The sequence below is a fragment of the Acanthisitta chloris genome, unplaced genomic scaffold (genome assembly GCF_000695815.1).
Source record: "Acanthisitta chloris isolate BGI_N310 unplaced genomic scaffold, ASM69581v1 scaffold2280, whole genome shotgun sequence".
In the NCBI taxonomy this organism is placed as follows: Eukaryota; Metazoa; Chordata; class Aves; order Passeriformes; family Acanthisittidae; genus Acanthisitta; species Acanthisitta chloris.
This window is the reverse complement of record NW_008650981.1, coordinates 506,961-527,758: the sequence shown is the minus strand read 5'-3', so window position 1 is coordinate 527,758 and position 20,798 is coordinate 506,961. Positions and strand designations below refer to the sequence as shown.

The 20,798-nt window shown below is 40.2% G+C and overlaps 1 protein-coding gene across 1 annotated transcript in view; it reads right to left on the bottom strand.

The window, feature by feature from the left end:
- Positions 1-2,042: 2,042 nt before the first annotated feature.
- FHIT (fragile histidine triad) overlaps positions 2,043-20,798 on the bottom strand; it is a 416,581-nt gene continuing 397,825 nt past the window's right edge. The window contains 2 exon segments of the mRNA XM_009071094.1: positions 2,043-2,144; positions 18,672-18,693. Coding sequence (XP_009069342.1) covers positions 2,043-2,144; positions 18,672-18,693 — 124 coding nt within the window.

Here is a 20,798-nt window from a genome sequence, read left to right as displayed (position 1 = left end):
GTAAAATACAAAAATAGCTCCGAAGAAGGATGTATATAACCTTGTTAATTTGCCAAAAGTTTTCAATCTTCATCACTTCAGAAGCAAGGTTAAGAGAGTAGATAAAGGCTGAGAAATGCAGAAGGTGCTCAGCTATACCTTGTCAGGTTCAGAGCCTTAAACCTCAGAAGCAAAACAATGTCAGGAAGAAGAGATTGACAGTGATGCCTTGTATTGCTGGAAGAACTGCCTGTACTAGGCACAATACTCTCATGATAATAATGCCAGTAAGATTTAATTTACCAGTTTGTTCTAGGAAAGGTAATGACCTTAACATCACGGGAAACTTATCAAGAGGTCATCCATGCAGACACACACTGATTTATTTTCATAATAAATGGAAATGTCCAGCCACATGAATTTGTTTGCAGGAATAAATTTATACCATCTATCCAGTTTTGTGTTTAGTATCACAAGAGATAAAGAATATTTTATTGGTTTGTGGGGATTTATTTCCAGCCCCTTTGAGAATCTCTAGAAAAAAAATATTTCCAAGTCATTTCTGACCAGACCGAAGAAAAAAACAACTCCCCCAAAAAAACTACCAGATAAATAATGGGAAACAATATCATACTAGAATAGGAAGGTGCCATTTTACCCTAAGTACTGTTCATTTGTTGCTGTGCCATAGATGAAGCACTACATAATGCCTCTGTTAGTAGAGAAGAGTGCTTACACATGCATTACCTAAGAATATGCTCTTTCTTTCTGGCGGAGTAATTCATTTTTCAGAAACATATTTCTGAGAAGGTGAAAAGTGGCTATCCACACACAACTCCAGCAGCCACTGCAGAAACCTGACTGTCTAGTCCACACCCTGCCACTCCAAACCTCAGAGGTCCCTAGGTCTCAGCTGCTGAGGACAAATTTCTTTCACAGATGGGAATTACATGTGTTACAGAGCTTTTTCTGTGCCACTCCACAGAGGGGTTGGCACAGCTAATTTGGCTGGAGAAGACAAGAGCATGGTCATCATGCAAGGAAAAATGGAAAGGCAAGTCCGATGAACTCCCTTTGGAGTCATCCAAAATGTCATCCAAAGGGAGATGACAGGAGATGAGAGCTGCCACGTAAGTGTGCCACGCGTCCAACGTGTAGTTTAGCTCAAGATTTCTCAAGCTGGGCTGCAAGCAGTGAGTCACAGACAAGAGAGGAGGGATATTTATGGGATTTGGGTTCTTCAGAGAAAAAAATATGAAACAGTCAGAAATGACAGAGAAATGAGAGTGCTGGATGGTGGCAAACAACATATGGGGAACAGGGGAGAGGGAGCTCTTGGCATGCTTGCTGTAGTGTACATCCCAGCGTAACTTATATTGATCTCCGGGGGCCAGTTCATTTCTGCTGGAAGAATCTGGCTTCTGGGACTCCAGGTACAAAATGAAAAACCCTCAATTTCTAGAGCACAAATGTTAGTGTTTGCCAAGTGTTTTCTCTTTTCTGTTTCTCGCTGCAAATCTTTTTTTATTTTAGGGCCAGTGGAAAATTTAGCAGACCAGGCAGTTTTCCAGCAGGCTTAATTTTGAAAGTTGAACTAATCAGATGATTTAAGATTTGACAGATGAAGTTAGCATTTGCTTATCTACTCTATAGTCTGAATTCTGCTGTAATTTTGTATGTAGAGGTGCATATGCATATCTGGGTGTACAAAGACACACCAGTTTTCAGCTCTTCATAGAGGTACAAGGGCTATGTTCTGCTCTAAAAGGAGGGAGAATATGTTAGGTTAGATGCTCCTCTTATGTAAATGCTGATGATTCTGGTTTTCAGATATGCTACTTTTTTTGCTGTCGGGAAACAAAATGCTCTAGGATGGTGTTGATTTGTTCAAGAATGAGCATGTTATTTCAGCCACTGTTGGAGTGCTGTGTCCTTTAGGAAACAACACAAACCTAAGAGATTTGGTTTCTTTTGTTCCATTCTACATATTCCCTCTCAGGCTATGGAGGCTTGATCAGAGTTTTGGGTGTAGCAGGAGTCAGTCAATGTGTAAATCCTTACCTCTAATTTTCCTGAAAATACTTCTTCAGAATTGCTGCTTCAGCTGCCATTTCTTCTTCTGTCCTCCACTTGTCAGGGGAATCCTCTTTGTCATGTCGTTGCAACTTTTTGAGGGAGAAAGAAGAAAAAAAGTCTGTTGATTTTTTTTTCCAGTTTTAATGTCAAATTCAGGGCATGCCTGTATGCAATCAATCTAACTATTCCATCTGTCTGCAGGACAGAGGGACCTGTTGATGAAGGGATGAAGTGTGAAGGTTACTGGTTTGGAGTGGTGACAGTAGTTAACTGGCTCTGCTGGATTTATGGTGATAACACCAGGTGCCAGGGTGAATGCCAGACAGTGGCAGAGTTCAGCTTTGTGGGCTGATGGTCAGAGACCTTGTGAGTCTTTGATGCAAAGCTGGTAGATAAGGTAATAGGATAACAAACACACTCAGGTACTTTGAAGTGCCTATCACACCAGTGGAGTGAGCTGGACACCTTGTCAGTAATTCCTGTAAGATTTTCTGTTTGGCTTCTCCTCTGCCCATGGGGCCACCTTTCCCATCAAAGACCTATTGTGATAACAAGGCCCTGGTGCAACTGTTTCCACCAACAGTTTATATCAGTAGTTTTCCAAGAGATACATTCCCTCTCTGCATGCAAGTTATTAGTCCTTCCTTGCCCTTGTTGAAAGACAGACACATCCCTTGCATGGAAACAAAACCTGCTATTTTAAGCATATTTATATTTTTCACCGATGATTTATTGGGGGGAAAAAAAAGATCAAAAGTATGTGAAACACATAATTTTTGCATCTAACATACACAATAAGCCCACAAAATTTCTATCCCATATGCATTAAGTGATATTATCCCAGACATGACAATTTCTTCCTTTGCCACTCAACAAGGGAGAAGGTGATGACTTTGCTGCTTTTCTAAGGAAGGGAGTTCTGTTTTATGGTACATGCAATGTGCTGGCACTTCAGTGACTATTGGTACACATGTCCATTCAAAGAATGCCTGACACTTGTCAAGCAAGGACTGCATTTACAACAGACAGCAGAAACATTTGCTAAACAGCTTAAGTATTGAGATTTCCAATGTGTTTCTCAGTGCAGAGCACAGCACAGACCATACTAACAGCACCAGTGCTTCTGAGGAACTTTATAATACTGACTTTCTGTTAATGTCACAAACAAAGTTAGGAACTAATGAATTTACACCTTTTATTCCAGGACAAATTTTAGTACAGAAGATGAAGCAGTGAAAAAAAAAAAAAGATGAAGCAATCATGAACCTGCCAAACAAAGTACATTACTGTATATGGCATGTTTAGCAATAAACTAGGATTGTTACTATACCTCCAACTCACAAATACTTTTATTTGTGCTTTGTTTTCCTACTCTGAATTTTGCTGCCAGCTATAGTCCTATGTAGTTTTACATTCTGCAGCACAGATTTCTCCCTCCTCAGCAGCTGAAGCTGCATTAGAAAGCTATTTTCTTTCTTGCCAGTATGATACAGTAGCTGTAGGCAAATTAGTGTATTACTGTTTGACTAGTAGAGGACTAATCTTCATTGTTACATTAGCACCAGGTGTGTTATAAATCCATCTTGTAATAATGCTACAGAATTAGAGAGAAAGATTTAAAAGCCAGGAACTGGTAGAGTGTACACACTATCAACACACACCCTTTGTGTCCTGCTCTCACCCACTATACACACCTACACAGTGTGTAGGTACCACAGCTGACCTGGCAATGAGAGGGAGTTAGCACATCACCCTGTACTTTCTATGGACTCTGAATGCTCACACTTCACAAGAGGATGCACCAGGACCAGGTGAGTGGTGGTAAATCAATTGTCTGACTGAGGTGTGAGCTGCTTTTCAAAAAAAGCAGTGTCTTGCTCATTCGACCTAGCATCAGCAGGAGATACAGCAGGCAACAGCTAGAAGGCAAAGGAGGGCAGCCCCTGCTCCTCAAGGTCTCCTTGTTTAACCTGAGAGAATTGCTTTCAGTGACATGATTTGGCTGCTCTTCTCCCTTGCTATCCTGTTTCTGCACAACCCAGGTGAGAGCTGAATCCAGGGGGAGACTAGCAAAGTGAGGGTGTGACTCCTAGGTTGTGATTTTTTTTTAATCCTGTTCAAAGAAACTGAAGTAAACAGTAATAAGAAGGCTTAATCTGAAATGGCTCTTGTTGCTGTCTAAATTGAAACTGTGAAGTTGCAGACCACAGTGACTTCTCAAAGCTGGCAAAGGTGAGGATTTCTTTTGATACATAACAGCTAACCTTTAAAAATAATCAATCTTTGACTTAAGGTTAAAACAGGTATATGGGGAGCAGCGATGAATCCTGAAACTTGCCTGGAAACCCAGCCTACCTCAGAAACTCTGGTTCCCAGTCCACAGCCTGCAGTACCACACAGTGAGCCCCAGTTCAGCATGGAAACACCCAGCACAGCTGTGCTGTGCTCACCATGGCAGGTGTCACGTGCCTCTCATATTGAAAAGGTGTATCTACATTTTGTGGACACATGGAGAATGTAGAAGACCAGAGTGTGGTGTTATATCTTTGCCACAGCCAACCTGTGCATCGTTCAGCTGAATTATAGATGAATATTATTTCAATATCAAACTGCTACATCTACCCAAACAGGATCCCAGAACTATCCTACGTTCAAACCTCTGACCATGCTGGTCATTTATGCAGTGCAATAAACAATTATCATCCTAATGTTTCTGATATTACCTAACATTGTAGATATTTGGAAAACCATCTCTGGTAGTTACCTCCCCTTCTCTGCCACCACCATCCTGCAGCTCCAATCCATCCAGCACTTTGACAGATAATAGTTAAATTACAGATAAGCTTGCTAGATGATCTTCTGGATGCTAAATATTATGCAGGTTCAAGAACAACAGTACCAACAAATAGAAGAGAAATAAAGATTGCTAATACCCACTCTGTCCCAGGGATTCTACATGGTACAAATCAATGAGGTCTGAAAAGCACAATGGAGGTTCACCTGTGGTTCTTCAAATCTTCTCTTGGCATCTGCTAGGGGTCCCCAGTGGTGACAAGATATTGTGATCATAGATGGGTTTGGTCTCACGTGGTTTTTTCATATATTCTTGTGTAAGGTACTTTTCAACCAGGTTAAGTTCTCTCCGTGAAGACCTCTATAAGCAAAACCTACTTTATGTAAACTTTTTTTGACTTGTTTTACTAAAAGACTAAGAGAGTCTCCATAGTATTTTGTCTAAGTTATAAAACTACTCTCAGGAAAGAAGAACATACATATTTCAGTTATAAATTGTACTGATTTAGAATTCAGGTGGGAAACAAACATAACATTTGATACTTGTTTCTAAGGGACTTCTGTGCCTTGGAGTGTATACATATTCACATGTACATCCAAGTCTCAGCTGTGGATCTTTACAAACATCTGACTTGCTACTGAAAGTTTGGATTAAATAGGGGAAGCAATGCTCTCTTGCACCTAGAGAACATTCTGAGTTTCTGCTCAAACTAAAGGGAAAAAAGCAGCTCTATTTGCCAGATACTTATCCATAAAAACCAGTGACTTCCTCTTGTTTTCTACCCCAGTCAGACAGTAAAAACTGGAGAAGCTGAACTGACATCCTTACTCAGATATATCCAAACACAGACTAGCTAGAAGTCTATGATACTTTCTGTAGAACAATTCTACCTCCACAAACCCTGAAAAAAACCAAACAATCTGACTGACATGATTTTCTGTGAGAGAGGTTTTGCGCAGATTTGCCTGGACAATCTGAATAGAGATGAAGACTGATGGAGCCACATCCTCTCAGAAACAGTTTGGTTACCTTCTCTCCAGTTCCTGGGACAAGGCTTGCAGATTATCCAAAGGACCCTAAACACAGTCATTGCCCTTCTTGCAATGATTGCTTCTAGAAGAAACCACTCACCTTCAGAGTCCCTTGTGTGTGTGCTCCCAGTTGGGGTAAGTAGCTGCTATTTCAAGTGAAATGAAAATAGCACATGGAGCAGAACTGTGGGGACTCTCAGCCTGTTCTCAGCCATGTTATGGCAATGTTGGCCGAAGTTGGCCAAATACAGACTAAAATTTATAACTCCTAAACTAAGTGAAAGAAAGAACAATTAGGAAGCTCTAATGTTAAAAAAAAAAAAAGAAAAAGAAAAAAAGCAGCAGAGTTGTAAGCCTGGCAGGAACAGAGACAATGAATACCAAACTAAACTACAAGGGATGGATCTCCATGGTGTTTTATACCGAATGAGCTTAATCTTCTAACTCAAACCAAATCCTTCCTTTCCAGGCTGCACTCCAGGAATGAAGCAGCATTTCTCTTTCCTGGACTCAGCACAGGGGCTGGGAGGGGAGTCTTCCCACACACAGCCTTGCATTGCTGCAGGCCAGTGCACACCTAGGCAAGGTGAGGCTGTAAAACATTTCTGTAGAGCTCAAAGGTAGTTACTATATTAAAACATCCAGTACTTAGCCTGTTTTTGTAAGAGAAAGGTAATGCAAAAACATCACACCAGATGAACAAGATGTTTTACTGCAAAACCCAGAAAGCCCCAAATTTTCTGAAGCCAAAGCTGTTGTTGTGTTACAGGAGCATCTCAAAATCATAAACATTAACAGAAAGGTAAGCAACCAGATCAGCACAGCTCAGATAACTCCACAAAGAGAGAATAGGATGAGAGAGCATGAAAAGCTCTTTTAGACAATCTCTATTATGCTAACTTCCTCTTTTAATATTCTGAACAAGCATCGAGACACACATTAGTCAATTCTCTAATCGCAGTTGCCCAGCAAATTACACAGTGTATCTGCTTGACATTCTTCAAGCACTAAGACTCTTGTTTATAACTTAGAACATCTTCTTGCCTTGCAGTACAAATAAATGCACTATTTCTAAGATATGCCCTTCTTCAAGCAGATCATTACTGATGTCTGACTTCTTGGGCTTCCTGATAAATTATCCTCTTCTTTCACCTCAAGCAGAAAATGCTCTTCCACCGATAATCTATGACTGTCAGTCTTGATTACATGTAAACAGTGGAGCTCTTTGAATATTTCTGCTTGTGAAAAGTGTTCATTTTCTCACTCATGTCTCCCAGTGTGAGATGCTGGCAGACCTGACAGCTGTGCTTTATGTTATTTTATTAAAGTTGCTAGTGCTGCAGAATGGTCTATGTTTTTATCACTGCAATTCTTAAGGGAAACACAATATTGTTTTATAGCACATTCATACTGGGGAACCTCTCCTTCTTGCCCTTTGTGGAGGAGCCCAGAATTCTCAACACAGCAGACTATAGGGGACCTGGGTCTATGACTGGCTGTTGTTTGAAGTAATATGTATATTATGGTTTATTCTGTTTATGCCATAACACCATCAGCAAAGCAACCTTTGTAAATATAGAGCACTAGCCAAAAGTATTGGGAAAAAGCTTTATGGTAGTTAGAACTATTCTCACTCCCCATGAATATTTACAGTTGATAGTTTGGAGTTTATAACCTCCAATGCATTTAACTAAAAGAAAAATTATAGTGATGGAGAGTAATTACACGAAACTGCAGCAGCACAACAAAACTCAGCTGCTTCAGCAACTATAAAATATAATATTATCAAAACCAGCAGCTAACCAAAAAAAAAAAGAATTTTTGCTAGCACCTTGAATCAGAGATTAGGCATTACCCAGCTGCTGGTGATTATAATTACCAACACACCTTGGGATACCCAGGCATCTTTTCCATGCTTAAATACCACACCTGGGTGAAATCTGTCGAGTGATACTTCACCATCAGATTCACACATGAACCATGAGGAAGCTGAAAAATCTCATCTCTTCTCTCCAGTAGCAACCCTTTTACAGAGCCTGGAGACAAAAATTATCACAGGGTTGCTACATGTGCCTCTTCCTCCAATTCCCCTGTGACCCCAGAGCCAAGTCATCAACAGAACATCTCTGCCCCTCTTCTTCCACTGCAGCAAGCACACGTGGTGAGGCTTCACCTTGAGCATCCCACCACGTGAGAGAAAAACTCAAGGGCTGATCTGGCTATGCCTCTTCAGCTCTTTTATGATACTAAGGGCCTCCTGGTCCTGGTGATAACTTCCAGCCATCTAAGCCTCCTCTTGTACTGTTTCCACATCAACTTAATTCATTAATTGCTTCCTTTGCCCTCTTCTCCCTGGTCTTATCCTCCTTGCTCTTTTCCCCCAGTGCTTTCTTTCCTTACATTTCCCTTTGTATTTAGCTTATAACCTCCTAGCAAGACTTCATTTTCACCTCTTTCCATAATGTAATTAAATTTGACATTTACTGCTATTATCTGTACCTCCCACTACACTCCAGCCTTTCCTCACTCTGCTGTCTTGCTGAAGAGAGTGTAAGCTTTTTGGTGGGCAGCCTCCTTTGTCAGTCTGAGCTCCTGCCTCCATCCCATTTGCCTTCAGTTGTGGCTCAAGTCTTGACTTGGCTAGCAATGTAAAATGAAAGAATGGATGAAACACAGGGGCTTCACAAAGCAGGTTCTTAGGGATGCTGATTCACATGGCCCTATAAATCCTGGTTTACCTGCCTGGGGGTAATCATTGCAGGAGCTCCCAACCCTGGGCAAGCCCCAGCTGGGCATCCCCCCCCTGCAGCTCTGCTGGTCAGGGCCCCAGGAAAGGTAAAAAAAAGGCAGAGGACAAGCATGGCAGGCTCCTCCTTGACCATGCAAGAGACCACCTATAAGACATTGTGTTAATATGGTGCTAGAGGCCTGTCTACCCCCTCCCCCAGTCAGCTGTCCTGGGATCAGAGCCCCTTTCTGAGCCCCTTTAGGCACTGTTCCCACTCACAGCCTGAGCAGCTCAGGCAGTTCAGTGCTTTCCACATCTCTGGGCCTGTCTCCATATTTAATTACAGCTACAAAACTGCTGTAATTTAATTGCTCTAATTTACAACGAACACTGCAGAAAAAAAACCCTCACATCCTATAATTTTCTCATCTGCTGACTTTGCTTATGATTCTATATCATACAGATATCTGCATTTGCATGAACCAGAAATCCCTGATTTTGGGGTGGTTTTTACTTGCTGCATTAAATCTGAATTATTTAAGGAGATGGAAAAGAAGCCTAAATTGTCTGCATTCTATGTGAGACAATTTTTTAACTATCTACTGGAAAATCCTTCTCCAATTGTTTTACTGCTTCTGCATGAAATATACTGCTACCTCACAGCTGCTGATATTATTGCTGCAAAGCATATATTCCATTGGAAACCTCAGTTTATCAAAGCTGTGCTTTAGAGAGTGGTGGTTTTTTTCCCTCCTGTCGACTCTTTGTCATAGTGACTGCAAATATTTTTTTGGCTTTATTGTTGTGCTTTGGGGAAAGACTTGAACCTCACACTTCATATGGACATATGAATAACTGCACCCTTTTTATCAAAGCACTCAAATGAGGGGAATTTTGTGAAAACACACATAAAGGTTAAGCAAAACCCTTAAGCATATGTGTTTAAGAGCTTCACTAAAATAAACTCTGCAAACCCTCATTTCTAACAATTCTGCATACAAAAATGGCAAGAAAAAAAAAAGAATAAATATAAAAGGCAGCTTAAAAATTTCCTTTTGAAAGTATAAAAGACAAGTAAGCCCACAAGCAGTACGACAGTTGTATAGAAAATACATTTGCCATTCGGTGAAATATGTAGATTGCACTCTGAAGAGCTCAGATCTTGACAGACTTCCAGTTTGGCTCTAAGTGAGATAAAATTCTTGGAAAGTGAGTATATTACAAAGGAGATACTTGAAGGAATATCCACTGGGGTAAGAAGTCCTGCCAAGGACTTGGGAAACTGCTATTTACAACCTGATATGAATCCAGGCAAGAATCTCTTAACAGTGTTTAGCTACATTTTCATCAAGCCCATTATCCACCTAGTTAGCAGATAATGTTAGAAACACCTCTGTAGTCCTCCTCAGCCAGGATGAAAAGGTACATTATTGTGGGGACTCTCCTAGAGGCACTGGCTATAGAGGGCTGTCTTCACAAGAGAAACGTCTTGCATAGAGATCTGGTAAGAAATGGCAATGTCATCAGTGTGATAATGTTGGAGGAAACCTTATCCTGTGTGCACAGCCTGCCATGCAACATTACTCATTTGGAAAAAGGCTATTTTTAATCAAGGAAAAGCACTTTAATCAAGGATAGAGTCAGTGATTCAAAAATTTCATGCAGGTGCATGATTTGACTGAAAGCCTTTTCCCAAAGGTCAGAGCTGCAGAGAGATGTGCATGTCCCACTCCAAGAGCAGAGATAACCTGGAGGTGCTGTATCAGGCTGATGTATTCTGGCTCCCACTGCAGGGAGTTTCAAAGTCAGAACTTCCCCTACTAATCTTCTTAACTTCAGACAAATATTTGCCATACCCTGAACACACTCAATAAGATTCATGACTTGCCAAGGAAGACACATGTGTGTTAGGGAGGTTGATTTGGTTGTTTTGCTTTCTTTGTCTTTTTCTGCCAGCACAAAGGATATCAGCTGCAGGTCCTATGGCATCAGCACTGAGCCAGTTCACTGCACAGGGGAACACAAGCAGGCTGCCATCTCCCAGGGGCAGTTTTACTGTCCTCACCTCATCTCTGGGACTTGCAAGAAAAGCCCACAATGGCCAGAGCAGATTTAATTTTCTCTGGGAAATTAGCTTGTTCCTATTAAAATAAACAGCCCCACCCTCAGCACCACTTTCTGAAATTAAGAGGAAAACATTCCGTCAGTGCGTCCTGGAGTAACTCATACACTGAGTCACTCCCTCCACTGACTGTAGGAGGATTTCAAGGAGACTTCAGATGTCTAAAATGACACATACCACATATCTGAGGCATACCACTGGGGTTTCAAAGCCTGCTTTTGTGTGTGTTTCTCAGGGGACCCCTCATCCACCAACAGACCTTCTCAGGATGATCCTGTCAGCTTCCCCCACACTGCTCAGGATCATGGCACTCCAGGATAAAGCTACATCCCCAGGACAGCCTTTTCCCCCAGGCATCCCTCAAATACTTCTTCAGCTTTCAGCCTTGCACATGCAAGGCTACCTCACCTCTGAGATTGCCTCCCTGGGATTTAGGCAGCCAATACCCTCTAGTAAGTAGGTACTAAAATAGGTTGAGGAATAAATTGCTCTCATTTAACATTCACTCAAAAAAATATGGCTGCATTTATTATGCAGCATATTGTTTTATATACTGTTTTGTTATAATAAGTCATGTTTAAAATGTCATGACATTTAAATCAACAGCAGTAAGGAGGAAATGCTGAAAAAGAGCAAGATGATCAAAAAGGATTTGAAAACTCCCAGTGAAACATCATGGGCCAAACACCCTCATTATAGTAAAAATAAAGTCACAAAAGAGCTTAAAACTCAGCTATGAGAAACCCATTGTAGAGAAACCCACCCTGCCCCTCCAGGTGTCTATCACTGCAGCTGTGCCCAGGTCTGGGGCAGAGGAGTGGCTGCCACCACCAGCTGCAGCAAAGACTTCTTGGTGCTCTGCATCCCCTTGCAGGTTTAGCCTTTCTCTGTGCTGCCCTTTGCCACTGAACCACTGCAATACTCCTGAAAACTCTACTGCATACACCCTTAGAACTTGTTAATGCCATTTGTCTCAGTGAGGAGCTCGATTTCAATGTCTGTGCTAAGTCACATAAATGAACTTTCCATATAATAGAAAAGCCTACTTTAATGTGGCTTCATAGCCTTTGAGGAGACACAGAGCCTACCACAGCTACCACTGATGATCCACATGCATAAAGGCAGATTTTCACCAGACAGAGTTTGAATGTTAAAAAAGAAAATAGCATGGATCAAAGGAACTATTCCATTCCTGCAGATTCAGTGCCCTTCTTTTCCATCAGGTATGGACCCATATGCCAACATCCCTCACTGCTGCCTCCATGCTCCCTCATCCCCCTCCAAGGGAAAAAAACCAACAACAACTGCAACAACAAAACAGATGGTGATGCAACGAAACATTAAACCCGATCCCAATACCTGAGCTGTACCATGAATATTTCACTGAGGTAGGGGGTAGAACAGACAACAAAATGACCTTTCCTACCATCTTAAGCAATATCTAACCTTGTGATTGCTATAGACACACTGAAAACACATAGGAGAAAGACAAAGACTATTTAAAAGAAGCTGTGTATATTTTTACAAACTACAATCTCAATGTTCCCATTACAACCTGCCAATATGAATGACATTTACTTTTGCTCTGAGAAATGAAAGAAACTCTAAAAGACAGACTGCATTAAGAATCTATTGATATTTCACTGACCTAGTGGCATAAGAACCAAACTAGTTTTGTCAAGGGCAAATGCCCTAGTCTGTAAATTCATCTCTTAAAGTAGCAGCAGTAAAAGTTTTTTTTTAAAAAAAATCCAACTTAAATGTCTATAATACTCCTAAAACCCAGTGGAGGCTCACACTTCTTGGTGTTCTGATGGCAGTGGATGGCACCAGCCTCACAGATGGAAGCAGAATTGGAAATTTCACATGGTCAGTCACCTCTGCCAGTTTTTCCAGTCCACTATTATTTCTGTCAAATGTATGCAAGAATTTCTCATACAAGACATCACATGAGGTTTTGCCCAAATTGTTTTTTTCTATTTTACGAACTTCACAAAGATCTGTTACCCACAGCAATATATGCTCTTAGGTTCTGTTAGGGATGGATGGACACAGGAGGTGTAAGCTATGCAAGAGGCCCCTGCATTGCCTTCCCAGCATTAGTGGAAAGACAAGAGAACAGGAGGGAAGTGATGAACAGTTTGGTATTGTTCAAGCAGACTCCTTCATCCCTCAGATGAACCTCTGAACTCAAACACTAAGTCAAATGATAACAAAAAGTCACAGATAAGGGGCCAAATACAAGAGCCTTTATTTACTTTGCAAAACTCAGAATGGTATAACAGTAGCTTTCCAGGGGGTGGAGGGGCACAGACTGATTTCACTTTGCGGAGCAAAAATCTATTTTGTTCTGTTTCCAAGCTGTAGTGTTGGCCTTCTGTTCAAATTCTTTTTCTGAGGAATAAGACCACAGTTGTACCCACATAATGCCCACACAGAAGAACAAGGATGGTATAATAGCCTGGGAATATAATATTCTGCAATTAATATAAGTGAAGGGACTGTGAATTTGGGGAGAACTAATTTTAGCTGGGTACATGTTGCAGTTAATTAAGGCTGATAGCTTCTAGTAGTAGAAAGGTGGTTTTGAAGAAAATACATTGAAAATCTTATTAAACTGCCTAGGAAAAAAACAGTTGCCATTGCCAATGCTACAACCTCCCAGATATCCCATGTTTCCATATAGAAATCATGAACTGATAGCACTTGCATAACAATTATTATTTAATATGTAGTCTTCAGTATCATTGTTTATGGAAAGATTTAATATTAAAAATTTTGAGCACAGACAGAAAATACATTGAAAATCTTATTAAACTGCCTAGGAAAAAAACAGTTGCCATTGCCAATGCTACAACCTCCCAGATATCCCATGTTTCCATATAGAAATCATGAACTGATAGCACTTGCATAACAATTATTATTTAATATGTAGTCTTCAGTATCATTGTTTATGGAAAGATTTAATATTAAAAATTTTGAGCACAGACATTTTTATTCTGTAGTCTTCAGTATCATTGTTTATGGACAGATTTAATATTAAAACTTTTGAGCACAGACGTTTTAGAAATATTCATCTGAAAAAGTCACAGGAACTTTTTTTTGTTTGCAATATTTCTGCAAGTCCTGTTCCAGTGATGGTACCTTGGCAGATCACCACCTTCTCTTACCATAATCCAGAGGACATGCTTCAAAGCTACAGAAAATTCCACACTGCATGGATAGGGTGAGCACATGACTGTGGGGGATGGAGGGTAGGAAGGGGACAAAGACATGAAAAGCTACCCAAACATTCCCAATTTTCAGAGATAAAAAGTAATTTTGTTTGCTTTCAGTTCAATCAGTTTGTTCATGCCTAAGGATACAATGAGATCAATGGAAATGAAAGCAATTTCCAGCAGATGTGAATAAAACACGTGGCTCAGCTGAGCAGAGGTTGTGTGTTACTCCAGAAGTGCAGTCAAATACGTGTGGATTAAATGCTGGGAGAATGGATGGTGCATAGACTTGCTCCATCTCAATTTGCCAGACTAGGAATTTGCATGTTTCCTACTCCTTCTTCAGGAGTGCATCAGTTGCACAGTCACATATTTTGTGGAGGACTTGCAATGTAATTTTATTTATTTAGACACATTTTGAAGTCAGACCAGGGTCCCTTGCGATCAGAACTTCCACAGGTCTCCTTTTACATTTCTTTACTTTCTTTGGGTCTTTCTTCTTTAAACTATTCTTCAAGCAAAAGTCACAAAAAATATCATGTTCTCAGTCTGTTTCAGGATTTTCCTGGGCACATACTGAGGTGTACAAAGGCACACAGGCTCTCCTCATTCAATCTGACCCGTAAGCATTATTACATTTAATTGCAGAAGACACTGTCTTCACAGCTTTATTTCTCATATGACATCTTGTGAATTGCTTTTAAGAAAAGCTATTTACACAACTTCTATATATATGTAAACTAGTCCTCTAATGTCACATTCTTGTTTGCACATACCCTTGTATTCACGTCAGCTAGTCCTAATGCAAAAGCAAATGGCCCTTCATGTATTTCAGTTAGGAAACAGTAGATGGATTTTCATAAAACAAAAGTTTGACTGATACTATGCAAAATCTGTTCCACTAGAAAATTGGCATCTTGCCCATCATCTTCCACAAAGTTCAGTATCTTTGTCAGTGCTCATCTACTTGACTTCTTAATTGTCTGTGTTCACTGGCTGTATCAAATGGAGTTTTCTTTTTGCTTTTGCTCACTGCATATTACATCTTTTAATCGGTATATATAATTACTTACCACAATCTGCCATGCCAGATTTTCTAAGCATTAGTCTAATTAACTTAAGCTTGATAATTATGTTTCAGATATCATAACAGTACGCAGAGAACTTGCAGATTTTGCTGTTGGCTTAGCTGTTTCTGATAACATTTTTCTCCTATTCTTATTTTCAGTTTTTTCTTTTGCTTTTTCTCTTTCCATACAAGGTGGGAGCACAAGCAGAAAGAGGGACTGCTGTTCTCTTTAAATTACTTCAATGTTCTCCAAAAGCAAAAGCTGGCTGGTTTTAATAACAAGTCATCAAGTAAGTCAACACAAATGAGAGCAGATCCATAAAGCAAGGATTTCCTCTTGTTTTAGAAGAATAAAAGATAAATATGCCACTGAAAAACTTGAGCTTCCGATAGCGGAAATCGTAGAGGATTCGAGCACAGACCTACAGCACTTACTGGCCAATTATCAAAGTACTCAGACTTTGCACAGGTCTCCAGCCTGAGCCATTCTAATTACACATCTGTTGGCGACAGCCTGTCGCCAGGGAGGCAATAAATAAGTGATAACATGCATGGGACCTGGCACACATACCTTTCCAGCATGGAAAGATCATCCTTCACAAAGTGATGCAGGCCATCTGGGTAAATGAAATATGCAAGCCTGAGACCCCAGGTAAGAGTAAATAGATGCAGAGGGCACTTATGTAACAGTAATAAATAAAGGAAAAGGACAAAAAAATCTGCCACAGGCTATAGATTTGTATTTGGCTTTCTGATGTAAATCAGCATTTCTGTTCACTTCTGTCCAACACACTTTGGTATTCTGCTTTTATGGTGGACAATGTATCCTGCATGATTTGATTTGCCTTCCTCCTGGATGAGAGCATGGACATTGTGTCCCATCACATTGAATAGCCTCTGCCTGGTGGGAGATGGGTTGGAGCCAGGAAGACCAGATCTCCCCTCCCTGTTTCCAGAGACCAAGGATCTGTCTTGTTGACTGGAGTGCAACAAGCCACGTTCAGGTCCCAAAGGCACCTGGAGCACAATTTGGGTACTTGGGCTCTAACTCATGTTACACCTGTGCCAAGAACCTCTTTGTTAGAATTTTGGGTGCAGTGTTGCATAAGTGTTGTCAAGCCTATGCAGAGAACCACACTGAAGACTTGGCATTTACTCTAGGGTTATTGGTGAAGATATAATCAGCAATGAAACACTGAGAGGCTGCTCAACTGCTCCTGTGTTTTAACAGAGACTTCGTGGCTAGAGACTGGGACAGGCAGTTCTTGCTGACATTCCCTTCATTCAAGCCCTTATTTTCAGATGATTGAAGGGCTTGACAAAAAACCACTATCAGCAGTCAAGGAAATAATAAAGGTGTCCAGTATGTAAATAAGCATAACATAAATGTGAATATTGGTAATTAGCATTTGATTCAATCAGACTTAAAGTGTTAGACTACTGCAGCAATGATTCCTTATAGAAAATTATTTAACATTCCAATTATCCTTAATGAATTAACCTCAAAGTATGGCTGAGGTGCAACATCCTAAGAATCCCTTTGCTCATCTGCAGTCCACTTGCAACTAATTTCACTTCACAAGCCTACCTCAATTAACATTTTTCTGTATTTCACACATCAGTAACTGCAGCACTGAAATATGCACTCCTTTCCCAAATTTAATAGCTGAGATACTTTAATTTTTTTTGATTCTACAAATGAAGGAAAATCATTTCCTGTTACTATCTCAAACCAATTAAAATTCTTTTTCTATTGGCTTTGCATGTCTTCTCTCTCTCTCTCTATATATATATATGAACCAAAGAGTCCTACATTTTTCACATAATAATTACTTGGAATTGATCTGCTCTGTGGCACTCCAAAGACAAAGGGATTTACAATTAGCAAATTTTAAAGTTTGGTACACATTTTCCATTGCTATGGATTTAAATGCTTTTTGGTTGAAGGTTTTATATTAGGAAAGAAAACTCAATTGGTGCAAACTAAACCATTTGAATAAAAAAATATAGAAACAGTGAAGATTTATCAATAGGCCTAGAAGGAGAACATACTGCCTTTTTGGCCACTGTACAAGTACAATTACACAAATAGCTATTGTAAAATAAAGAAAACTTTTGCATAATACACCTTGTGCATTCCTTAGCACTGGCAGAAGGACAGATATCTCACTGCATGATCTCAAGGAGTTATCAAATGCCTCTAAGATAAGTTGAGACTGGTCAGTGTCTTCCCTATCTGCACTGCAGGGCAACTGCTGGACCTCATGGCTCTTTCCTTCTGCTTTCATTGGTTTTCCTTGTGAATTGTATAAAAAGACACAGTGTCATTTAATATCATTCCCACTTTATTGGGGAAACATGGCAAGGAAGCTCTTGCTTTGCACGACGGTTGCGGTAAAAGGAGCAGCATTCTTGAACAGATTATAAAACTGACGTTATTTTCCTTTACACTCCATGTTTGTAGCATTATTTTAGCATTAAGAAAAATGAACACACATGCAGATAACAGCATCCACGCAGCAATATGGCATAGCTGTTATTCTTCTTACAAGCATCCAATTTAATTTTATCATCAAATACCACACAGTACCAAATTCCCGTGTTCTAATCCATACTGATTTTAACCTCAGTGTAAAGCTAAGCATTTTGTACTGTGCATATCATCTAGAGCTCACTGTGAAGGAGAGCATTACCAGTAGAGAGACATGTGGGGATACAGTATATGAATCCTTCTCATATCAGGACTGTTAGATTTTCCTTCTCCAGCTGAAGCACCCACAGAATGCCACAGAGCTTCACTGCCATTCCTTCTCTGAGCTACTGACTACTGCTATAATGAAGTTATGCAGACAGGGACAGACATCACACAGCTTGCCCATATAGCCACATAAATAGAGTTGGTTCTGTATATTAATTTTTATAATAAATAGGGATATGCATGGCCTATTTGGTTACATGAGCAAATCCGTGCCCTGAAAGATGATGCTCTCATTAAGCAAAGCTGCAATCCCAAATCTTATCTAAAGTGCTGTTTACTTTGCTGGCAGAACAGCCAGTATGCTACAGAGCATATCTCTTTCACTATTGCCACTCAAATTGAGAGCACCCCATAATAAAATCTGAAATTTAAAAAAATATTAAATAAGCCAGTGAGGAGAACATAAATTAAAAATCAATAACTGCTTAATTTAGCTAACATTATAAACTAACGTTTTTAGATGGAATAAGTTTTTTCCTTATCACACCATTTCTCTCTGGTATTTCACCTACTCTCAGAGAATACTGAATATTGTAACATTTTACCCCTACCTGAATTTTTACCAGCCCTTGGTTTTTATCACATACAACACTTTGGAAAGTCTAAATAGTAGTTAAAAATAAACTCTCTGCTAACATCCTATTTCCACTACTTCCATTTATAGCCAATAACTCACTGCATTTATGCATGAATCTGTTCTTATGTCAAAACCTGTTTCAAGCTTGATTTTACTCATACTCTTTGTCAAATGTCACTGGGCTCCTGGAATGGCTCTGGTCCCCTCAGCCAAGGTGGGGAGAAATTCTTTGCATCAAGTGGGTGCTTTGATCCATGAGCAAGTGTCCAGGACCAAACCTTTGTGTGATGCTCCACCTGGGAGAATGCACCCTCCAGACTTCTTTCCACACTTCCTCATGACTTCAGTGCCCAGCCAGAGCCATCTGCTTCCAGGAAAGGACTGGCAGGACTATCAGCTGCCTTACAGCTGGAGTCATCCTGCAGAGTGACAATTCACTGCCTCCTATCAGAGCTTACTGGCACTGCTATCTCAACTGATACATTTCATATTTATTTATTTAAAGGTTTGCCCAGCAACCAGAAGATAGCCTTGAGAATATTAGGAAAGCTATAAATTCTGTGTTAGGGATTATTCCTGTGGCACAGATCAAGTCAAGGGTTTCCATCCTTTCAACTCATCTCTGGGGTTTTGGAGCATCAGTAAAAGCTGGGATAAATCTATTATTGCAAAAAAACCCCTAATTTTCCGGTTCACAACTAAAAAGCCTCCTGAAAATTAACATTGTGAAGCATCTCATGTTCATTCCTTAATAGAGGGAGAGGGGAAGGCTGAGAATAAGCTAAAGAAAGCAAAAGAGTCTGTGCCAGTTTGCTGCTTACCACGTGAAGACAGATCTTGTGCTGATTTTGGCACCAGTAGGAAAAGGCTATTATCTCCAGCTCATCTAATAAGATCCTAGGAAGGAAGGACATTCTCTCTAGATAACAAATTTGTCAGTAAATCAGCAGCTGATTCACATCATTCAGCAGTGCATTTAAGTTCTCTCTTAATGCTCAGCTATCTTTAAGAGCTGTTTGAAGTCACTTAAGCTGATCACTTGCTTAAATGCTAAACCAGGATTGCACTGGATACCAGTAGGCACATCTATAATTAAAAAAAACAACCTTCTGAGCCTAACAAGCATAGCTGGCTGTGTTAGTCATTGTCCACATTTGAGGGTAAGGACTCCTGCTTTAATTAAAGTGATTGAGGGAAGATGTCTGAATGCTCACACATTATGGCACCGAGCACAGCACAGAACAAGAAATTAAGTCATAGCGTGAGTCAGAAAACTGCATGTAGAGCTGGATTAAAACTCAGGAAAAGATATGAGAAATTAGATGAAATTGTTCCTGAAAAGGTTATTTGCTAATTCAAACCCAAACATTCTGACACATTTTAGAAAAACAACATTTCTTTCGTTCTCAGAGTCTCTTCTCTTGCATCTTCAGAAGCTTCTCCCATTATCACACTTCGCCACTGTCACGTTTCAGTTGTTGCTAATGAACACTTGACATTATTTATAAAACTATAGAAAATATGCATGGTGCTTAAGGGTTAAAGGAGACACAGCAAGGAAGGACCACATCCTGCAGTGTTTACTCATAAGCATTTAACTAGCATGTCCCTTGACCTGCAGTGATAATTGGGGTCTGCAGGTCTTCCATAATTGTGAGCTCAGCACAGGGAAACATGAGGTTTATCACAACAGTCTGGAAAACTCTAACAATCACTGTTGAGAGAAACAGCACAGAAAGAGAGGAGCCTGCATTAAACTAAACAACACAGCTGTGTGTGTAAACTCAGAATTGTGATTAACACAGGATAAATTAGTAGATCATAACTGGCACATCCACAATTACATTGAATTTGTGAAAAATAAGGTGAATAAGACCAGGTCTAAGATTTCCATCTCGGTTTGGAGCTTCAAAGTGGCAGTGTGACAACAAAAGGGGTGAAACAGTGGAAGTGAGGAGAGTGTTCCTGTCTGCTCCAGATACTCAGTGCCAGTCACAGCTACACTGAGGCCAGAATACTTGTCAAGATTATAACCTGCTGCTTTTGAAGGAGATCCACCACCATCCTGGCCATCCTTCCCTTCCTTTGTGTATTTTTCTACCTTCCATTATATTTTATTTTTATCTCACTTTCAGCTTCATCTGATGGCTGAGCAGATGCTGTGCAGCACCCAGAACAACTGAAGGAGGTATCTAATCCAACAATGGCAAGAGGACAACCATGAGAGAGTCTGGGATTTCCAACAGAGTAAGCAGGAACTGAGAACCACCAATTCCCAATCAAGTTATGGTGTCCACAGCATTGTTTCTTCTAACAGACTCGGTCAAAAGCATATTCAAATTAAAACCCATACACCATTTAACACTGATGTCAGAATGACACATGGAGCTAATTTGATGCATTTGTCTGGGAGAAAAGGTGTATTGCTTCCATTTCTATCTGCCAC